General features: G+C 45.4%; 1 protein-coding gene across 1 annotated transcript in view; it reads left to right on the top strand.

Annotated features, from left to right (window-relative positions):
• The window catches only part of KCNJ6 (potassium inwardly rectifying channel subfamily J member 6), a 34,850-nt gene extending 18,922 nt beyond the window's left edge, over positions 1 to 15,928 (top strand). Inside the window, exon 2 of the mRNA XM_066314178.1 lies at positions 15,514 to 15,928. Coding sequence (XP_066170275.1) covers positions 15,514 to 15,839 — 326 coding nt within the window. The 3' untranslated portion in view covers positions 15,840 to 15,928. The remainder of the gene's footprint in view (positions 1 to 15,513) is intronic.
• The last annotated feature ends 6,761 nt before the right edge of the window (positions 15,929 to 22,689 follow it).

A 22,689-nucleotide genomic window follows, 5' to 3' on the forward strand; every position in this document is an offset into this window, starting at 1 on the left:
AACAATCCCAGCTGTGGCAGCCTTTCCTCCCAGCAGAGCTGCTCCAGCCCTCTGCTCATCCTGGAGCCTCCTCTGAACTGGCTCAAACAGTTTATTATCAGTCAGGACAGTGAACATTCATCACCTCCTCTTTCAGTGACAAACACTCCCATGGACACACAAACAACCTGTCCACATTCCCAAGGGGATTTATGAAGTGAAAGCTGACCAAATTTTGAGGGATGCTCCCTGAAATGCTGGCCTTGAGTTCTGTGTCCAATGATGCTTAGTTGATCATTAAAATCACAGGCTTTTATCCCTGTGCTGCCACCCGAGAGAATTCCAGGAGGTTACATTGATATTGCTGGTGAGAGCAGACCAAACCCTTTGCTCTGTGATTAATAATGTGTTAAGCCACAATTCCAAATTATTTCCACTTTTCAATGGTTATGGGAGCATTCACAAGACTGATGGCTGGGCCTTGCACTGCCAAGAGGCTGAAAGAGCTGTCATTTATTACGGGGATTTCTTGTAGCCAAATTGTGTAACACTACCCTGCTAAACTGCAGAGAAGGAATTATGAGCTTTGCCACAGCGTCTTTCCCAAATTAGAAATGCAGTGAAGCTTTCAGCACTACAAATGTTTTTTGTGAGTGGGGAGAGGGAGGAAGTGAGGAAATGCCATTAGACTCCACCAGAAACACAAAACCCCCAAACATTTCTGTGCTCTGGTGGTGAAGCAGAGATTCACTCCTTGGGTTGGCTGAATTAATCCTGTCACACCACGGGGTTTTGTGGTGATATTTTTTTTTTCTTCAGTTTCACCACGTGAAATGTAATCATGGACTCCCAGAATGCTTTGGCGACTTAAAAATCATTTTGTTCCAGCCTCTTTTATGGGTAGGGACAACTTCCACTGCCCCAGGTGGTTCAGAGCTCCATCCAGTCTGGCCTTGGGCACTGCCAGGGATCCAGAGGCAGCCACAGCAAATCTGGGAATTCTATTCCAGGGCCTGCCCACCCTGCCAGGGAACAATTCCTGCCCAACATCCCACTGAAACTCACGTTCTGTCAGTTTGAAGCCATTCCCTGTTGTCCTGCCACTCCAGGACATCATGAAAAGTAACTCTCCATCCTTCTTGCAGGCTCCCTTTGTCAGTATTATCAATTTTAGATAGAATTTTTGGGAAGCAAGGGCTCATTTCAGCTGGGTGTGCCTGGGTGGTTTCATAATGCTGCATCCTTTTAGGTGGGCTGGGACAAGCCACACGTGGGTGGGTGGAACTTGAGTTTAGAAGAGAAAACTTGAAGAAATCAGCTCTTCTAAAGATACCCCGTGTTCAGAGATGGTATTTTTGACTTGTGTTTCACCTGAAAGAGCAGCAAGAGGACTGAGGGAAGAGGAGCTCCATGGTTTGCAGAAGAGAACTCTAAAAATCCCAAGTCCTGGGAGGAGGAGGAAAATCTGGGCTGGTTTTTGTTGCTATTTTTAAGTGATGGCCTTGGGTAGTAGATCTTATCCCCTTTAATTTTCTTAGTGGGAGGGAATTTAACCAACCCCACCTTCCAGAGTAGGATTTCTCCCTAATATCCCATGTAACCCCACTTTCTGTCAGCCTGAAGCCGTTCCCCCTTGTCCTGTCTAAAGACTTGGGAAGTTTTCAGAGACACCACAGCAAATTTTATTTCTCTTTCCCAGCCTGGATGTCAAACACACCCTGGGAGCCCAGCAGGAGCCAGGGGATGCTGCCCCAAGAGCAGACCTCTGTTAGGTTCCTTGGGATTTAGCCAGGATGCCATGGAGGTGTAAAACTGTGGAGATCTGAGTCAGGTCTGCAGTGTGGAGCAACAAAACCCCCGTGGAAGATGCTGCTGGTTTGAGCTGCTGCTGACTGGGGCCACGTGAGGTTTTTATCTTCTTTATCTTCCAGTTACAGAAAACCACCCAAAGCCATGAAGAAGGTGAAAAAAGAACAACTAAGCTCCACCCTGAAGTCTCCATCACACTCCATATATATTATTATATACTAAAAGCTAAATTTTCAGCTTCTAGGATTCCAACATCGCCAGAATCAGGAGATTTTAAAATTTCTCATAAAACACTGACATGAAATGTTAGAGATGGATGGTTTTAGCCAGAAATATCCGGGTTTAGTTTTTTCCCTGTTTACCTCTGAGCCTGGGAGTCTTGATTTTGGTGAGACAGGACACGTGGGACTGGGGGATGTCCAAATGCTCCTCGGATAAAGTCTGGATCAAGGAAGGGTTCCAAGGCAGCAGGGCTCTGGCAGCAGCAATAAAAGCTGCAGCAGAGAGGCTGTGGCATGGTGCTCTTCATGCAGGAGAATATGGGCTGTAGCTGGTGTCACGACTCCTCAAATCCATGTGGGAAATCAGAAATAAATCAGGGAGAGCACCATCCTGTAGCTCAGACATAGTTCAGCAAGGTACATCCTTCAAATAATCCATTCCTGCCTCAACCACACGACACCCTCCTGATCCCTCACGGCCTCCCCCTGCCCAGACATTCCAAAAAAGCAACTTTTGCAATAATCCCTCGACGATATTTTCCAGGCATTGCTTTTTTTCTTTTTTTTTTTTTGTCCTTAGACACACACTGGCTTCCAAGGCATCTCTGCTGGGAGAAGAGTGCCACCTCATGACTGATGCTGAGGATGGAACCAGCCCCAGCAGGGAAGCTGGGATTGTGCAGGACAGGGACAGCTCCTGCCCTGGGCTCCCAGCAGCTTTTCCTCCACCACCACAACACCCTGAGACCATCATCTCCCTCCAAACCTCGTGTTTTGTGCTGTGCTGAGCACAACCCCCAGGGCTGAGCATGAATTCATTCATCACTCAGGAGAGCTGACACGATGGAGGCTTTTATACAAAGTTTTTTCCTGCTTTGGAAGCCCCCTCCTTTAATTTCTGACTCTTTTCCATCATCTTACACGCCTATCCTCTGGGAATTCTGCAATCTGGATGTGAGCACCCTCACCTTGCTTCTCTTTCCCCACACGCTCTTCTCAATTTCTTTTTATTTTTTGCCTTACTAAAATCAACAATTTTTTTCACAAATTTTTTCATCTGAGATAATTATTGTTACGCTAAGGAGAATTAACAAGCCCTAATGACTCTTTGTTGCTTCCACAAGTGAGGTGCAGGTGTCAAAGAAACTCAAAGAATTTCTCTGCTCCATCAACAGCTTGGAGTTTTTTGAGGAAAATCTGACACATTTTGTCACAGGTTGATTTGTCTGTGCTCCTCCAGAAAGAATTAGTTTAAATATTATCAGTTCAAATATGAAGGAATAGGAAAAAAATAGCTTTTTGCTGGGTTTTGCTGGTTTTTGATCCTCTTTCTCCCTACTTTAAATGAATTCAGGCATTGAGGAAAGTGCCAGAGTGAAAAGCCCAGAGCCTGAAGTGTGTTGCTCCTATTTTTTCCCAGAATAGAAAAATCAGGAGAGTAGAACTGAAGCTTTCCTAAAATCCCAACCCTATTCCTGCTCTTCTCCTTTATTGGACCCCGTTGCTAAATGTGGGCAGTAATTAAAGATCCCAATCAGCTTCTTCCACACCACCTCCAACAAAACCAAAGTCAATTAAAACCAAGTGAATATTAATTTTTCCAAACTGGTCATTGATCTACCAGCAGGTGCATTAATAGCTCCTACTCTTGGACAGGATGCCAAGCAGATAAATATGGCTACAAAACTTGACATAACTCAAATGTTAAACAGCGTTTCAGAAGTGAAAGATTTTGCATCTCATTCCCCCAGGCAGCCACTTTCTGCTCCCTCCTGCATCTCATAAATATGCTGCTCAAGTTGTCAGATAGCCAAATATTATTAACCTGAAAGCATCAACTTAATAAGTCTCATCCCATGAACACACACACACAAAAAAAAAAAAAAAAAAAAAAAAAAAAAACCTCAGAATAAAAATCAAAACCCACTTGCTACTCAGTGGGAGGATTTTACAGCACAGATGATTTTCTGTGCAGAACTGCAAGAAGGCCTGCAAAAGTTCATCAAAAATCAGAGCTGCAGGGAGCCTGGCATTGGCTGAGTCTTTTGTTATGATCAAGATATCAATAAGCCCTCATTTAAATTTTAATTAAAGACCAATTGTTGTGTCAGATGAACTAGGAGCTTAACGTGTTTAATGGTTCCCCTAAAAGAGATTTTTATAAAGGGCTTGATCAATCACATTAAATAATGACATGAACAAACGTTTGGTTGCTTAAATTCTCTCCCACTAAGAAAATCAAAGGGGATAAGATCTACTATCCAAGCTCATCACTTAAAAATAGCAACAAAAACCAGCCCAGATTTTCCTCCTCCTCCCAGAGCTTGGGATTTTAGAGTTTTCTTCTGCAAACCACGGAGCTCCTCTTCCCCCAGTCCTCTTGCTGCTCTTTCAGGTGAAACACAAGTCAAAAATACCATCTCTGAACACGGGGTATCTTTAGAAGAGCTGATTTCTTCAAGTTTTCTCTTCTAAACTCAAGTTCCACCCACCCACGTGTGGCTTGTCCCAGCCCACCTAAAAGGATGCAGCATAATGAAATTCCAGAGATTTGGGGACCTTCAAACCCCATTGAACTGGGCTGTTGTTTCCCAAAAATTCCAGTGATTTCTAGAACCTTTGAACCCAACTGAACTGGGTTGCTGCTTCCCCAAAATTCCAGAGATTTTGAGACCTTCAAACCCCACTGAACTGGGCTGTTGTTTCCCAAAAATTCCAGAGATTTCAGAACCTTCAAACCCCACTCAACTGGGCCAGTACCTCCCAAAAATTCCAGTGATTTCCAGAACCTTTGAACCCCACTGAACTGGGCTGTTGCTTCACAAAAATTCCAGAAATTTCAGAACCTTTGAACTCTGCTGAACTGGGCCAGTACCTCCCAAAAGTTCCAGTGATTTCCAGAACCTTTGAACCCAACTGAACTGGGCTGTTGCTTCCCAAAAATTCCAGAGATTTTGAGACCTTCAAACCCCACTGAACTGGGCTGTTGCTTCCCAAAAATTCCAGAGATTTCAGAATCTTTGAACTCTGCTGAACTAGGCCAGTACCTCCCAAAAATTCCAGAGATTGTGGAACCTTTGAACCCCACTGAACTGGGCTGTTGCTTCCCAAAAGTCCAGTGATTTCCAGAACCTTTGAATGAACCCCACTGAACTGGGCTGTGGCTTCCCAAAAATTCCAGAGATTTTGAGACCTTCAAACCCCACTGAACTGGGCTGTTGCTTCCAAAAAAATTCCAGGGATTTTGGGACCTTTGCTTGTGCTGCTTTTCCAAAACATCACTTCTCACCTGCACCTGCCTGTCAGGAGCAAGTGCTTTACCCTTGAGCTCTCTCTCATCTCCCCCTCTGCTCTCACAGCAGCCAGGCTTCAGCCACAAACCTCAAAACAACCCCCAGAATATCTGGTGGGTGATTCACAGATTTTGCTGTCAAAAAGCTCCCGATCCTGCCTTATTTCCTGGAATTTTGCAGCATGCCCAAGCTGCGTGTTCACACTGTTTTGTCTTTAATCCTGGCGTGGCAAACGTTTCCACAGGAAAATATGACTCTTTTTGTAAAAAGCTCTAAGTTTATAATAGAGCCAGCCTTGAATGTTCAGCATTTTAAGGAGAGGAACAAAAGCCATCCATGTAGAGTGGAATTAGGTGTGGAAGGAGTGGTGGAATTGATCACACCTCTATTTTCATGGAACATTTATTAGACAATGTGCAGCAGGCACAGAGTGTCACAGAAAACGCTCCTTTTGCAGCAAACACCATTCCAAGGAAAGGGGTTTGTTCCCCCAGCCATCCCTTGGAATTAATTCCCATGACTGGGAATTCAGCACTGCCCAAACCCGCCTTGTGTTGGTGTCAGTCCCATTGCACTGGGTGCTCAGTGCCTGTTCCCCAAGAGAGGGGCAGATGTTGAGGATTGTGTTTATTTTCCCACAAAAGATTGGCTCTCCAGGCAAATTCCTTGAAGGAGGTCATCTTGGAAGAGCTCCTGCACAAAAAAATTGTTCAATCCTTTTTCAAGGCCAAATGCATTTCACAGGATCTCCGAATCCTGGAATGGTTTGGGTTGGAAGGGACATTAAAAATCATCTCATCCTAACCCCTGCCATGGCAGGGACACCTCCCACTGTCCCCAATGTCCAACCTGGCCTTGGGCACTGCCAGGGATCCAGGGGCAGCCACAGCAAATCTGGGAATTCCAGCCCAGCCTCTCCTCACCCTCCCAGGGAAGGATTTTTTTCCCAACATCCCACCTGAACTTGTCATTTCTCAGGCTGAAGCCATTCCCTGTGTCCTGTCCCTGCAGCCCTTGGGAATTGTCTCTCTCCAGGTTTCCTGGGGCTCCTTCAGGCCCTGCAAGGCCACCCTGAGCTCAGCCCAAAGCTTCTCCTGTCCAGGCTGAACAATCCCAGCTGTGGCAGCCTTTCCTCCCAGCAGAGCTGCTCCAGCCCTCTGCTCATCCTGGAGCCTCCTCTGGGCTCTCTGCAGCAGCTCCACGTCCTCCCTGTGCTGGGAATTCCAGGGCTGGGGCAGCTCTGCAGGTGGCTCTCACCTGAGGGGACACAGGGACACAATCCCAATCCCTTTCCTGCTGCCCACCTGCTTTGGATGCAGCCCAGGACACATTTGCCTTTCTGGGATGCACATGCACATTTCTGGATCAGGCATTTTCTATTCTTCACTTCCTACTTGTATTTTATACATGTCCAGTTCCCATCTTCTGCCTCCCCAGCAAGGAGTGGAGAGAGAGGAAATTCTGATCCACCCACGGTCCTCTCAGCTCCATCCTGATCCACCCAGGATCATCTCAGCTCCATCCACATCCACGCAGGATCATCTTAGCTCCATCCTGATCCACCCAGGATCATCTCAACTCCAACCAGATCCTTTCATGATCATGTCAGCTCCATCCTGATCCACCCAGAGTCCTCTCAGCTCCATGCAGATCCATCCAGGATCATCTCAGCTCCATCCATATCCACCCAGGGTCCTCTCAGCTCCATCCTGATCCATCCAGGGTCCTCTCAGCTCCAACCAGATCCACCCAGGATCATCTCAGCTCCATCCTGATCCACCCAGGATCATCTCAGCTCCAACCAGATCCATTCATGATCATGTCAGCTCCATCCTGATCCACCCAGAGTCCTCTCAGCTCCATGCAGATCCATCCAGGATCATCTCAGCTCCATCCTGATCCACCCAGGATCATCTCAGCTCCATCTAGATCCATTCATGATCATGTCAGCTCCATCCTCATCCACCCAGAGTCCTCTCAGCTCCATGCAGATCCATCCAGGATCATCTCAGCTCCATGCAGATCCACCTAGGGTCCTCTCAGCTCCATCCTGATCCACCCAGAGTCCTCTCAGCTCCAACCAGATCCATCCAGGATCATCTCAGTTCCATCCTGATCCACCCAGGATCATCTCAGCTCCAATCAGATCCATTCATGATCATGTCAGCTCCATCCTGATCCACCCAGAGTCCTCTCAGCTCCATGCAGATCCATCCAGGATCATCTCAGCTCCATCCATATCCACCCAGGGTCCTCTCAGCTCCATCCATATCCACTCAGGGTCCTCTCAGCTCCAACCAGATCCACCCAGGATCATCTCAGCTCCAACCAGATCCACCCAGGATCATCTCAGCTCCATCTAGATCCATTCATGATCATGTCAGGTCCATCCTCATCCACCCAGAGTCCTCTCAGCTCCATGCAGATCCACCCAGGATCATCTCAGCTCCAACCAGATCCACCCAGGATCATCTTAGCTCCATCCAGATCCCCCCAAGGTCCTCTCAGCTCCAACCAGATCCACCCAGGATCATCTCAGTTCCATCCTGATCCACCCAGGATCATCTCAGTTCCATCCTGATCCACCCAGGATCCTCTCAGCTCCATGCAGATCCACCCAGGATCATCTTAGCTCCATCCAGATCCCCCCAAGGTCCTCTCAGCTCCACCCAGATCCCCCCGAGGTCCTCTCAGCCCCTCACTCTGGTGGCTCAGCCCCCAGTGCTCAGTGAAGATCCCCCCAGGACCCTTCTGCAGGGAGGCAGCAGCTGGACTCAGAGCCTTGCTGCCTGTTGTGGAATTGTGGAACAGGATGCCCATGACAGGGGAGAACATCCCCTCTCCCCTTGGATTAGTGGCAGTGTGTTTTTAAAAGGTCAGGACAGCTCTTGTCCTTACTCAGCACTTTGGAAAGCAGAGCTGCAGCTTCTTTTAACCAAAATTCCCATAAATCCCCCCGTGGTGGGCACCCAGGAGGAAAAACAAAGCTTTTGTGTGGTGCTGATCCAATATCTGGGGAAGCTCTGAGTGTATAAATGTATCCCAAGAGTCAAACACAAAAATCCTGGCATTCCATGTTCCAGCTGCTCTGAACTGAGCTCCCCGTTCCCAAGGACTCCCAAGTGCCAGTTCTGGAACCAGCTTCTCTCTCTCTCTGGGCAGACATTATTGGATTTAATACATTTCCCAGTTCTAGGTGACAGAAAAATGTCATCATCATCCATTGAGAGAAAATGATCAGCTGAAAAACAACATCAAAATTCAAACACATCAGGATTTGCTGGGCACGGGCTGAATGTGAGGCGAAGTGGAAGTTAAATATTGGCTGAATTGTAAATTTATAGAAAAACTGCAATTTATTTTTGGTGAAATGACCATCTCTTTACAAGAATTTTATTGAGAATATGTCAGTACAGTTTGCTAAAAGTGGCAGCACGTTTGAGGCTGGATCAGACAAACTCTCCTGCCTCAGTAGGTAGCACTTGCCAGAGAGCAAAAAATTAGGCACAAATTACCCAGCGTTTAATTCCTGATAGGAGAAACAGTAACCAAATAAATCAAACATTTCTAATTCAGCATCTTTCCACTGGAAAATATCATTTCACTGGCACTGAAATCTCCTGCTGGGGGGAAAAAAATGCATTTTAACAGTTTGTATAAGACTAAAGCATGTCCATTTTTTTTTTCTTATTTAGGTGTTGCATTACACCTAAATAAAATTACACCTTCTTCAAATATCACATTTGAAGAAGTCAGAATGAAACCAGAATGTTTTGATTGATTCAATTTAGATTTTGTTTAGAATTTAACTGAAGAACAACCACTTTTTTTTTTATTTTTTTTTCCTGTGCCTGTTATTTGTTTTAGCAAAAAATAGAATTCGGAGCGTCAGAAAGTTCAATCGACTTGAAATTATGGCTTCAATTTCCTTTGCATGTTCATCTCTGTGCAAAAGGGAGCTGATAATCTGCGTGTTCTCCTGCAGAGCTGTGATTTTTCCTATGGGTTGGGGTGGTCAGAGCAGCTGCTCCAGCCCACTCACTCCATGGCAATTTGGATTTTTTGGATGGAGCTGGTCCCTGCTCCTTCCTCAGCGACCACAGAGACCCCTGAGCAGCATCCACAGATGGTGTCAGCAAATAAAAGCTCAAATACACTGGTCTGCTCCTCAGGTGAAAATAGAAATATCAAATTACACGAATCATTTTGCAAGGGAAAAAAAAAAAAAAAAAAGATAAAAAAAAAACACCTCAAGCTGATTTTAATATTATAAAAGGGAAAAGAAAACAAACAAAACCCAGCAAAAGTTAACTCCTTATATTCTTATAAGAATAAAAAAATCTGTCCTCACTCCCTTCCTCTCCTGCTCAACTCACACCCCCACGACACAAGGGTTTCACACCAAATATGCTGAAGCAAAGATATTTAAATTATTTTAAAATTATTTTAATTTTTATTTTATTTATGATTTTATTTAAATTATTTTAAAATAATTTAAATAAAAATATAAATTAATAAATTAAATTATTCAATTTAAATTATTAAATTTAATTTTAACAGGCACCTGGGCAGTTTTGATTTCTTTCAGGAGGTTTTGACATTTCTCAGGGTGAGATAAACCTCCAAATTCCAGGTGTGCTCTGAACTGAGTTATCAGAACCCCTGAGGATTCCCCTTTGCTACATCTGAATAACAGATATTATATATATATATTTATATAAAATGTATATTTTGGGGGTGTTTACTCATATAAACTGAAACTACCACATTGTACCACTACTTCATTGTCAGCTGCACCTAAATTCTACAGTTTTATGCTTCCAGCTTGAAAATACTGCAGTGAATTCAGCAGAGTTTTTTGCTTCCATCTTTTTAGCTTGATCAAGGAGGACCAATTAACTTAATTAACTTCCATGGAATGTTTCTGACACAGACACAGACTTGGTGGCACTCTGGAAATTTTATTTATTCCAAATCTCTGTCTTTTTTTTTTTTTTTTTTTTTTTTTTTTTTTTTTTTTTTTTTTTTTTTTTTTTTGGTGAGGCAATCATTTTCACACCAGGGAGAGCTGTTTAGTACAAATTTGGCAAGAAAAAAAAATATATATATATAAATATTCTAGAAGAGGAAGAGAATCTACTGCCAGCACTTCTCCTGCTTTCTTTTCCGTCTCAGCGTGTTCCTGGTGGCACAGCAGTGAAGCAGAGCCAGCAAAACTGGGGAATTTGCCAAAACCCACACAAATGTCTGCAGGAGAAGCAGAGGATCAAGCAGGGGGTCTTGACTCCCAGCCTTTGGCTTGTTTTGAATAGCCCACACTGCTTTCTCCTGCTCCTGAACAGCCAAAAATAACCAAGTGACAAATCCTTCACCAGATGTATTGGAGTGCAAAAGGTCACCAGGGCAGAGGGCACAGCCCTGGAGAGAATCCTGGGAATCCAAGTGGGTTTCCTGGAGACACCAGAGAGGTTCAGCCAATGCCCTCAATATTGGTGTCATTGGAGAGGGAATTTTGTGCACAGGGACTTTTCACACCAACCTGGAGGGACCGGGAATGGTTCCCAGTGCCAGAGGGAAGGGCTGGATGGGACATTGGGAATTAGGAATTGCTCCCTGGCAGGGTGGGAAAAGGCTGGAATGGATTTCCCAGAGAAATTATGGATTTCCCAGAGAAATTCCGAATTTCCCTGTGGCTGCCCCTGGATCCCTGGCAGTGCCCAAGGCCAGGTTGGACACTGGGGTTGGAGCAGCCTGGGACAGTGGGAGGTGTCCCTGCCTGGGACATCCAGGATCACTGGATGATCTTTGATTTCCCTTCCAACCCAAACCAATTTGGGATTCTTTGATCACAGCAATGAGGTCGAACTCTCCCATCTTCTCCTCCTGGCTCCAGACAAGGTGCAAAGCTCAGCTCTAAAGCCTCTGCAGCTTCCTGATTCCCTCAGCTCCATCACGAGCACATGGAGGAATTCATTCAGGAATTCATCTTGAGGGGTCAGGAACTTCCTCCATGTTCAGTTTTGGTCTGAAGACATTCCCATGATCCGAATGAACCTTTTGACAAAATAGATCAAAACTTCTGCAGGGATACCCCAGCAAAGGAAGTTTAGGGAGGACGTTGAGACATTTGAGCACATCCAGAGGAGGCACCAAGGCTGGGAGCATCACAACAATCTTGTGAGGAATGGCTGAGGGAGCTGGGGGGGTTTATCCTGGAGAAAAGGAGACTCTGAGGTGACCTTATCACTCTCCACAGCTCCCTGGCAGGTGGCTGTGCTCAGGTGGGGTTGGTCTTTCTCCAGGCAGCACTGACAGAACCAGAGGACACAGGCTCAGGCTGCTCCAAGGGAGATATAGGCTGGATATCAGGAAAAAGTTTTTTACAGAAAAGGTAATAAAGTTCTGGAATGGTCTGCCTGGAGAGGTGGTGGAGTCACCATCCCTGGATGTGTTTAAACAAAGAATGGATGTGGCACTGGGGCCAGGGTTTAGTTGAGGTTAGGGTTGGGTTGATGATGATCTCAGAGGTTTCTTCCAACCCAGAGATTCTGATTCTGAAAGTCTGTTATGGATACAGAGAGAGTGAAAGGAATCCAACCAGAGCATCATAGGCCCATGGAAGCCTCAGCTCCCAAATGGAGACCCCAGACCAAATGTTGTCCTCCTGCACAGGAGTGAAACCCCTGCCCAGAAATGGGGACATCCCTGTCCCCAGCCCAGAAATGGGGACACCCCTGTGCTCCACACACGGTTTGCTGCCAAGTTTTACTCCAGACTGACCTGTGAAGCAGAATTCCCAAGATATGATTGAAAACAGCCACTCTTGTGGAATACCCTGGATAATTTAGTGCAGCAGGAGCACTGCCTGGTCCTGCCAAGTGGCAGCAGGGAATTTCTGAACCTCGAGGTTGCTGTGACTGTCAGAGAGGTGCAGCCAGTCGTGGGCCATAATTCTCAGCTCCTTATTTCACTGAGAGCCCTTTTTTAAATCCCAGAAACGGAATTTGAGAAGAAAAGGTGCTGTTCTAAAGAGGGCCTGTCTTGAGGAAAACAAAAGCTGAATGAGGCTGTCACTGTGTGGAAATGGCAGGGTTGGAAAATCACTGTATTTCAGCCCAAACATGGATTTGATACCTTGGTTCTGAACCTTTTCCCCCGATGTATTTTAGAGCGTTTTATTTCTGGTGGCTCCCACCCCAAAGGGAAATATTGCATGGTACAAGTGCCTGACACAACATTTGATTGTCTAAGCTACCATCAAATCTTCAATTAAGTGCTTCTTGTAAAAGCAAAAAAAACCTTTTCTTGGTCCCATTTAAAAGCAAACCAAAATTTTAATAATAATAAATAGTAATAAAACAACAAAAAGCCAAGGTAGCTTGGCTGCCTAAAATTAAAAGTCTCCTTCACCTAATCCCCAGAATTTAGTTTAACTGACTTGAAAAATCCTAACTTCCATTCTAGCACTGAAAATGTTTCATCCAGCTGTGGAAAAGGAACGAGAATTGAATCATTGCTGAACGGGAGCCTAAATTAAAAATGGAGATCAACATTTCAGAGGAGGGTTTGTTTTAAATGAGCCGTAACTTTCACATAGTTCAATTACTCTTCTTGATTTCTGCAGAAAATTGTCCCTCCTCTTTCCCACCAGGAAGAACAATTTTTCCTAATCAAATCAGCAGGATCCCTGAGTACTTGTTTTCCTTGTAATGAAAATTCCAAATTTCCCACTCTACTTCCAAGCTGAATTTCAGCAGTAAAGGGATTAGGAAGAGATGACTCTTAGGAATGGCACCTTCCTTTGGGGAAACCCATCCAGGGCTCTCTGGTCAGATCAGGGAACCAGAGAATCATGGAATCATTTAGGCTGGAGAAGAACTTTCAGATCATCGAGCCCAACCATCAACCAGCACCACCGCCATTGTCCCCAGGTGCCACATCCACAGAGGTTTTGGGGATTTCCAGGTGTGGTGACTGCAGCACTTCCCTGGGCAGTGCCAAGGCCTGAGCACCCTTTCCATGGGGAAATTCCTGCTGCTGGCCGAGCTGAGCCTCCCCTGGGCCAGCCTGAGGCCATTCCCTCTGCTCCTGTCCCTGTGCCCTGGGAGCAGAGCCCGACCCCCCCGGCTGTCCCCTCCTGGCAGGGACTTGTGCAGAGCCACCAGCTCCCCCCTGAGCCTCCTTTTCTCCAGGCTCAGCCCCTTCCCAGCTCCCTCAGCCCCTCCTGGGGCTCCAGCCCCTTCCCCAGCTCCTGCCCTGGACACGCTCCAGCCCCTCCAGGGCTCTCCTGCAGGAGCCACAACTGGACACAGCCCTGGAGCACAGAGGGACAATCCCTGCCCTGCTCCTGCTGGACACACAATTCCTCACCCAGCCCAGGGGCCTCTTGCCCACCTGGGCACCCCTGGGCTCGTGTCCAGCCCCTGGCACCAGCACCCCCAGGGCCTTTTCCAGCTTTTCCAGCCCCTCTGCCCAGCCTGGAGCTCCATGGATTTGTTGTGTGCCCTGTGAGCTGCCACGTTCCTCACTCTCCATCATTTTGAGGGAAATAAAACATCCTTCAGAACTCAAAATCACACGGGAAATGTCACAAGAGGTGATTTTGTCCTCCCACCTGTGAAAAGAGCAGGAGAACGGGAAGATCTTTGTATTTGAACGTGCATTTGAACGCGTGCATTTGCTTGAGAACTGAATGCAAACTTGTTCTGGAATAACAAAGAGACAAATGAAGGCTTCAATATTTGTGTCAATCCAAAAGAAAGAGAACCGAGGTGGTGTTCCTGCCTGGCTGCAGCTGGGAGTGCAGAGCAGCAGCTTTCCCACATTTTTCTCTGGGAATCATCACTCCACAGGGTCCAAGGTGCTGCAGGAAGGGCAGGGAAACACTGGAGCAATGTCACAGTGTGGTGACAGCGGGTAAATGTCTTTCTAAAGGTGATGTTATAACTGAGAAATACAGAGAAACAGCAGTTTTCAGCCATCAGAAGGAAGAAATGAGACCTTGGGAGAGAAGGCTTTAAAGATTGAGGGGCAGAATTACCCAGAACAGTAATCACAGCCCTGAAAAATATTTGGGATAAATGTTAATAATAAATTAAACTCCCAATTCTGGCTCTTCACAGGACTCTCCAAGTGACTTTCCATGATGCCACCAGCACAGAGACAATGTGCATTTCTGCAGTCTGCCATTTGTGCTCTCTAGATTTATTATTTTTAGCTTTTTAATTTTAATTTAACTGATGTGTGGCTTAAATAATGTGCAGGGCTTAAATAATTTTATTTACTAAATATTCCATATAATGCTGTTCAGCTTAGTCGTACAATGCCAATAATGTGCAGTAATCAAAGCTGGCATCATTTTTGGCCTCTTAAATTCACTTCTCCTGATATTTTTGCCTGGGCAACCAGATTTCCCACATTTCCTGGGCAGTTGGGTTTTTCCCTTCCACTCCTGAGCATCAACATTTTATTGCAGTTGAGCTGTGGGTCTGGGATGGAGCAGGTTCCAAGTCACAGGTCCCTGCCATTCCCGGGGATTTCCTCACCCAGAGAACACTCTGGAATGTGAACTGAGCTTGGATCAGCACCTGGTTTTGTGCCTCTGGACAGAGCACAGCTTTTTTTGCCCTGCAGGGTGAGGGTCAGCAGAGCTGTGAAGAGAAGGTAACGAAGAAATTAATCCCGGTTATCCCAGTTCCACACCAGACACTATCCCAACATCTTTCAGGAGGTTTATTGACATTTAAGCGTTGCCCACCAGCCCAACTCTCAGATGAGGGTAACTAAAAGGTGACTCCCACCTTTTAGGGGACCAAGGGAGCCCCTTGGATCATGGGATCAGGGTGGGCTCCAGCAGGGAGGAGCTTTGGGGCCAATTCCTCTTATTACCCCGGGTTTGTGACAGCCAGGGGACAGAGGATGGCACAGTGCCCCGCTCCTGAGGCCCAGCAGCAGGTGAGTTGGTGAAACACAAGGAGAGGAGCAGAGTCTAATAAAGAAATCATTATTAAAACCTCCTCTGACAGACTGAGCCCTTCTCACTCTGCACAGTCCATGCTCCCCAAAACTGAGCTCCGCCTCGCGGGATGCCAAACCTCCTTCTGTCCCGGCATCTTGCAGACAGAAAAAAAAAAAAAAAAAAAGACTAAATTAAAGACCTGGGGAAGCAGTGGGTCCTGATGACAGCCCTTGTTCCTTGTGTGTTGTTGCAGGGATGACCTGCCAGGCTCGCAGCTCCTACATCACCAGCGAGATCCTCTGGGGCTATCGCTTCACGCCCGTTCTCACGCTGGAGGACGGCTTCTACGAGGTCGACTACAACAGTTTTCATGAAACCTACGAGACCAACACCCCCGTTTACAGTGCCAAAGAGCTGGCAGAGATGGCCAGCCGAGCAGAACTGCCCCTGACGTGGTCTGTTTCCAGCAAGCTGGACCAACACGCCGAGCTGGAAACAGAGGAGGAGGAAAAGAACCAAGAAGACCAAAACGAAAGGAACGGAGACGTGGCCAACTTGGAGAACGAGTCCAAAGTGTAGGACCAGAGGAGGAGTCAAGGCCACGCCACCTCCTCTGGCTCCTCCCTCTCTGCTCCCTGTTTCTTTCTGCGACACGCCTTTAATTTTTTTTTTCTCTTCCTGTTACTGGTAACTCACGGGAGAATAAACGCTTCAGATGAGAAATCCCAACCCAAGAGATTCCCAGACTAAGCAAAGGCGTGGGTTAAAGCTGCAGCACCCATCAGGGATGGTGGGATCTCCTCCTGGCAGTGACTGAGGGCACCTCTCCAGCGCAGACCTCCAGATTTTTCCACATCAACAACACAAAAACCAATCCCTGAACGCAAAGGGGAATGTACTGCAAGGGATTTGAAAGGAAAGACTAATTAATGCTCATCAAAGCAATGGGCCTTGACTGAGGTTTTTATGTGTTTCAGGACAGTTTCACAGACTGGGCCTTGCAGCTTTAAGAGGAAGGTGAGCAGAGGGACCTGCAATCCCACACGACCCTGTACATATGCCTTATGTAACTATTTCTCTCTACATTTAGTAATAAACGCCGCATGTACAAAAGTACTGTAGTAAAGAACTTCTAAATAATGTACACAGCCGTGTAATTACTGTAGGTTTAGAAACAGAGCTCTAGAAATATCGGGATGCAAAAACCAACTACCCGACGTCGAGCAGGCATTTCTCTTCAAATATTTCCAGTGTAAAATCGATTTTAGTTTGTCTTTTTATTTTTTTTCTCCTCCTCCCCCAACCCGTGACTCTTCTAGTGCATAATATTTTCTTCAGTGTACCAGACTGGCAGCTATTTAGAGTACCTCACTGTTGGCCAAACAGATCGTTTCACTCACTCTAAAAAGCCATAAGTCTGGGAGAGGGCAGGGTGGAGAATTGTACTCCTGACATACTGTGAAAATGTTTACAAACAAGGCAAAACCCTTCCTTGGCTACTCTTTTTTTGGGGGGGCAGTTCGACCGAGGAATTGAGGCTGTGGCAAACTCATGGATGACCAGAATTCCCTGTACTCTGCACACAACGAGCGTGTGTCACGTGGAGGTGTTATCCTTAACGTGCAATATCCAGGGAATCTGCTCCCTCCTCCCCACCCAAACCGTGGGATTTCAGCGGAGCGGTTTGCTAAACACACACACAAAAAAAAATCACACACAAGCCATTGAAAAAATGAATGTTGCACCTCAGCCAGTAGATTTCAGCTGGGAGAGAAACATCTGGATTTCGCGCAGAGACGGAATCCGCAAAATTCCCAATTTGCTGGCGCTGGGGCACGGGGGGCACAGAATTCCCAGGGGTGTCCTTGCACCAGGATTCCCAGGAGGACACAAGGATCCTGCCACCCACAGTCAGGGGAGCAGTTCCTCAGTGAGGTTCTCCACCTTGGGTAGTTCCCTGGTCGTTGTAAATCCCTGGAAAAACCTGGACATTCCATCCACGGGGCAGAGAGAACTCACATCGCTTCCAGGGCAGTGGGGGAGCTCAGCCCCACCAAGAGCAGCATTTCTGCCAGCAAAGGAGGAGAAGCTGTAGCCTTAATTTCTTCATTTTGTTGGTTGTTTTTTTTTTTTTTCGTGCCTGTCTACTCCAGGAAGGAAGAAAACACTGAAGAGAACCCAAAGCTTTTTTTTTTATCTTTCTTTCTTTCTTTTTCTTTTGTACAGACAAATTTACGCTTAAATAAAAGAAAAAAAAAAAAAAAAAAAAAAAGAAAAAAAGAAAAAAAAAATAAAAATAAAAAGAAACCTCAGGAGAAACTTGGGCAGGTGGAAAATTTGCACTGTGATATAGCTTTGGCATTAAATTCACGCCTCTTTTCCTTTCTTTTTTAAAAATTTTTATTATTATTATTATTATTTTTTGCTGGTGCAACTGCGCTGTGCTAATTTTCAGAGAGGGTGGCTGGTCTGGGGGTGCCTCCAGGTGAGCAGGGCCTGGGGAAGGGAAGATCAGGCTGGATGAGAAGAGGGATTTTTTTGATTTCAAGGCTGACCATTTCCCCCCTTAAAAGGCTTTCCCAGGATGCAAGGGATGGCGCAGGATGAGGATTTTGATCCCTCCACTCGGGCTGGATGATTCTGGATGCTCAGTGAAGGTTGGGGGCATCTTTGGCAGACACCACAGCCCATCCCAAAGCCATCCTCCTGCCCCAGCATCATTAGCTGCCCCCTTCTCCAGCCCATCCATCACCATCCCCACGGCTCCCCAACCAGGTGGGATGAGGGTTTTTAGGGAAAAGTTGACTCCACAGCCCCTCTGGAAGCGGAGCTGCCCTCCAAAGGTGCATGAGCTGGAAGCAAAGCTTCCCCTCCAAGGATCAATCTGCTTTTCGCTCTCAGAACTCACCGGGGCCACTCTGGAAGTCGAGGAAATTCCCTGTTGGAATTTCTCACAGCTCAGGGCCCTGATGAAACCTTTCTTTTGTATCCTTCAGCACGGAAAAAAAAAAAAAAAAAAGAGACTTTTCCCCCATCACTGGGGCATGCGCATGTGTAAGCTTTATTTTTGTGAATAGAGCACTTACAGCTTAAGGTATGTGTGTTTTGTCTCCTTCTCTCTCTCTCTCTCCCTCTCTCCCTGTATTTTCCTGTCTTTGGTATCCATGTAGACTGTAAAGTTTATGAAATATCTCTCTCTTTTTTTTTTTTTTTTGTTTTTTTTTTTGTTTTGGTTTTTTTTGGGTTTTTTTTGTAACATAAGCTTTAAAGAGAAAAAAAAATAATATATATATATAAATATAGAAGCCTCCAAAGCTTTCAACGGGGAAGCTTCACGGAAACTTTGTACTAGAATGTCCCTATCAAACACCTCTATTTTTCTACAATGATTGATTAAGCAGTTTAACAATGTATTTTGTGTCAATGATTTCGACTGAATTGGTACGAAGACAATTAAGAATTGAATGCTGTTAATTAACAATGGATTTTCAAGCCGTATGTCCTGAGTGGTGTTTTCATTGAGAGTGAATCATTTAACCCAGGAACTTCAGATCCTGAACAATGTTGGAGGAAAGCTCAGTTCCCTGTGGGAATATTTGTGGCAAATGGCATTTAAGGGGTGTGAATAATGTAACATCTTCATGTAATTGGCTGGAGAATTAATCCAGACCTACTACACCTTCATTTCATTCACTATTATATTTTGATGGAATTTTTTTTTTCTTGGAATATCTTGTGATTTCTAGGAGGAGAAGGATTTCCAGAGGTAAATGGGAGCTCTCAGTAATCTCCTGGAGCTCTCAGTTCCTTTCTTCACTGACCAGAAACGCTGCTGAGTGAGAATGTGACCTTCAGCAAATACTCCAAGCTCAGGTTTATAATCTCCCAACAAATACCACCTTAAAATTAAAATAAATCACCAAAATTAAAATAAATCACCAAAATTATTTTAAAGTATCACCCCAAAAAAATGCAGATGTGTCCTGGTAGGTGTCTCTAGCTGTTCTGATCTGCATCTTTGCCCTACAACACCAAAGCCATGGGAGTCATCCCAGCAAATCCAGCAGCTGCCAAACCCAGGAGGGAAAAGCTGCTGGAAAATCCAAGAGCATCAACAGATGGTTTGAAGTTCACTTCAAGTGTTTGGTTTCAAGTCTGGGTTGCTCATGTTCCTCTGCTGGGGTTAAAGAGGTCGCTCAGGCCTCCCAAAAGCAGGCAAGAATGAAATTCCTGAAATCCCTGCTCTGTTTCCAGCCACAGGGCACCACTTGGGGCTCTTTGGGAGGGGGAATGTTGGATTATGCTCTTTTCTGACCCAGAGATGGGAAAACTGAGAGGCCTTTTATAAAAACTTTTTATTTTATTTTCAGTCTCATGTGGCCTGGAATCGGAGCTCTCTTCAGGCCAGAGATGTCCAAAGTCACATCCCACTTCTCCCAAAAAAACAAACCCTGCCAGAAGAGCATCCACAGCTCCAGCCCCTCTGCCAAGGGCTGGCTTGCTCTGAAACTCTCCCAACAGCCCAAATTCCACCTTTGAGTGTGGAAGGATCCCTGCCCCTGGCAGAGAGGGTGGACCTGGATGATCTTTGAGATGCCTTCAACCCCAAAACCATTCTAGGATGTTACAATTCCATAACTCTAGGATTCCGTGGAAACCTTTGGAGTTTTTAATGGAAAATCCCTCATTCCCTGGGCCCAGCCTATATCCACCAAGGTTATTTTCCAGCTAAGTGGCAGCCCTCAGGCTGAGGCAGGAAAAATGTCCAGGTTTTTCACCTCTTCAGCTGGAGCTGTTTGATCTTCACGGCCCTGGGAGGATGCACTGTGTTATTCCCAGAAAACCTGGGATATCTGCTCCTCCTGCTTTTTTGTAGATTTGAAGTGGTGAATTTATACCATTTCCTCCAGTTCTTTGATGTGGGTGTCCATGAGAGGATCAACACAATTTGTCTCCTATGCTCCGGGCACCTCAGACATCCCTCAGCAGCCACCAACTTTTGGCTTTCAAACATAAAATTCTTACCCTTGTGGTACTCTCTTCCCACCAAAACATCTTTCTTTTCAGAACATCAGCCTCCTGAGCACCAGGTTACCTCACTCAGGCACTTCTTAGGCCACAAATCAAATCTAAAATATGAGGAGCTGGCTTCTGTCCCACTCATGTTCCCTCAGCTCCCAAAGACCTCCTTGGAAAAAAGCACATGGAGAACAGGCACAAATGTGGGCTTTGAGCTGGAAATAATTCTTAAAGACAAGACCTGAAAGCTGTTATTTGTTAATCATCTCCTGAGTGGATTTTAAGCTTCTAAGGTTTGGCATTTTGGAAGAGAGAGGTGGTGTCAGACATTCACTGTTCTTTTTGTGAGTTTAGCTCAAGCTTCTTTCTCCTGATTTATTCTCAGTTTTTATTAGGTCCTCTGGATTTCCTGAAATTACAATCCAGTGGCAACTCCAGGGCAAAGGTGCAGTTATTTCACCACTCCCACTGCCCCATTTGCTGCCTGTTGGTTCTCCAGGAGTTTCCCATGGGGAGCCCACAGACATCATATCCAAAAACAGAGTTCCAGAGGAGCTGGGATCTTCCTGTTTCACCTCAGGAGTGAAACCTGGTTTGTATTCCAAGGAAATTCAAAACTACAAACCACAGCTCGTCCCTCCTTCTCCCCAGCTCACATGTCATCCACACAGAGTAAAAAATTTCAGCATTTCTGATAACATCAGCTGCTTTTAGGGGTTTTTTTGGGTTTTTTCAAGAGGACTGGAATGGTCAGAGCTCTCCCTATTATTTTTCTTTTTTTTCTTTTTCTTTTTTTTTTTTTAAATCAAAGGCAGCAGCTCCAAACTCACAGCTGAAGCTGTTTTCCCTCAAATGATTACAGGCAATATCCATTTGCACTGATTTTCCTGGAGAGTTTAAACTATGAGAACTGCTGGAGAACTGTCATCCCACCAAATTTTCCTCCACGTCTTGGAGTCTTCTGGACTGTCCCAAATCCCTCACGGGAGCATCACGTCCCTACAACAGCTCTTTAATCTTCCCAAATGTTCCCAAAATGTAACTCTGATCCAACTAAAAATGACATTTTTTTTCCAAGAAGATGGTGCTGTCACAACGAGAAGTCTCTAATCTGAGACCATCAGTGGGATTTGGGCTGGGGAACCCAAAGTGTCCCACTTGGGAATGTCCCACATTCCCAAGGAATCTTGCTCAGGTGGTGGTGGAAGTCACTTCCTTTTCACAGAACATTTTTGGTTTGGGATGATGGAGCTGCCTCCTGAACCTCTGCTCGTGCTCCTCAGGAATGCTGGACATGGACCAGCTCTTCCCAAAATCACTTGGAATTGCTTGGAAGGAAATTTAAATCCCATCCAGTGTCACCCCAGCCATGGGCAGGGACACCTCCCACTGTCCCAGGCTGCTCCAACCCAATGTCCAACCTGGCCTTGGGCACTGCCAGGGATGGAAATACAAAAGATTCCTGGAAAGAAGGAATAAAAACAAGTGCAAAAGTCCACAGATGGAGCCAACAAAATTCCTGGACACAGGGCAGGCATGGTGGAATCAGGAGTTTGGAGCTCAGCCATGCTGAGCTTCATTTTTTACAGCTTAATGTCTCATTTCTCTGACATGCAGAAAATTCCTATTAATAAACACATCAAATAAAGCACGACCAAAATTATTCTTTAAAAAATGTTGGCCGGAAAAATCATCACCACAAAATTCCTATTAAGAAATATATCAAATAAAGCACGACCAAAATTATTGCGTGACAAATCGCCACCGTGAAATCTCCACGATGAGGACAGACAAAGGAGAAAATTCACCATTTCAACCCCACAAAGAATTTTTATTTTCCCCTTGTGAAATGCAGGAAAGTAACTCCAAGAGAGGTGCCGTCGTCTCCAAACTCCCAGGATTCAAAAGAAAGAGGGATTTCTTCAATGCACAAAAATCACTGGGCTTCTTCAAGACTCCAACTTCCTTTTGTCACCAAAAAGGACACTGAGATTTCCCAGGAAGCTGGCAGAGAAAAGTGTGGCTTTACTTCATAAATTTAAATAACGAATTAATTTTTTCTCTTTTAGGGAGTGTTTGTTCTCTGTGTCAGCTCTGACTGATTTGCCAAAAATCTGAAAACACGAGCTTCCAAGAGTATTTCTAGTTTTATTTAAAAAGTCATTTATTTTAGGTCTTCAGTTATTAATTACTGAGGAATCTGTGGACTCGAACTGATAATTACAACAAGATCAATCCAGTGAACTGTCTCAGAGAAAAAAAAAAAAAAAATCCCATAAATTAAATCCCAGCACTTCACAGATCAGAACAGAATCTTCCATTCACATGTTTTTGGGTTTTTTTCCCCTTTCACATTTCCAAAATAAATTAATGAAGCATTCTGCTATGAGAACAAATGTTTTGTTCATCT

Source organism: Sylvia atricapilla, chromosome 2, assembly GCF_009819655.1.
Source record: "Sylvia atricapilla isolate bSylAtr1 chromosome 2, bSylAtr1.pri, whole genome shotgun sequence".
Lineage (NCBI taxonomy): Eukaryota > Metazoa > Chordata > Aves > Passeriformes > Sylviidae > Sylvia > Sylvia atricapilla.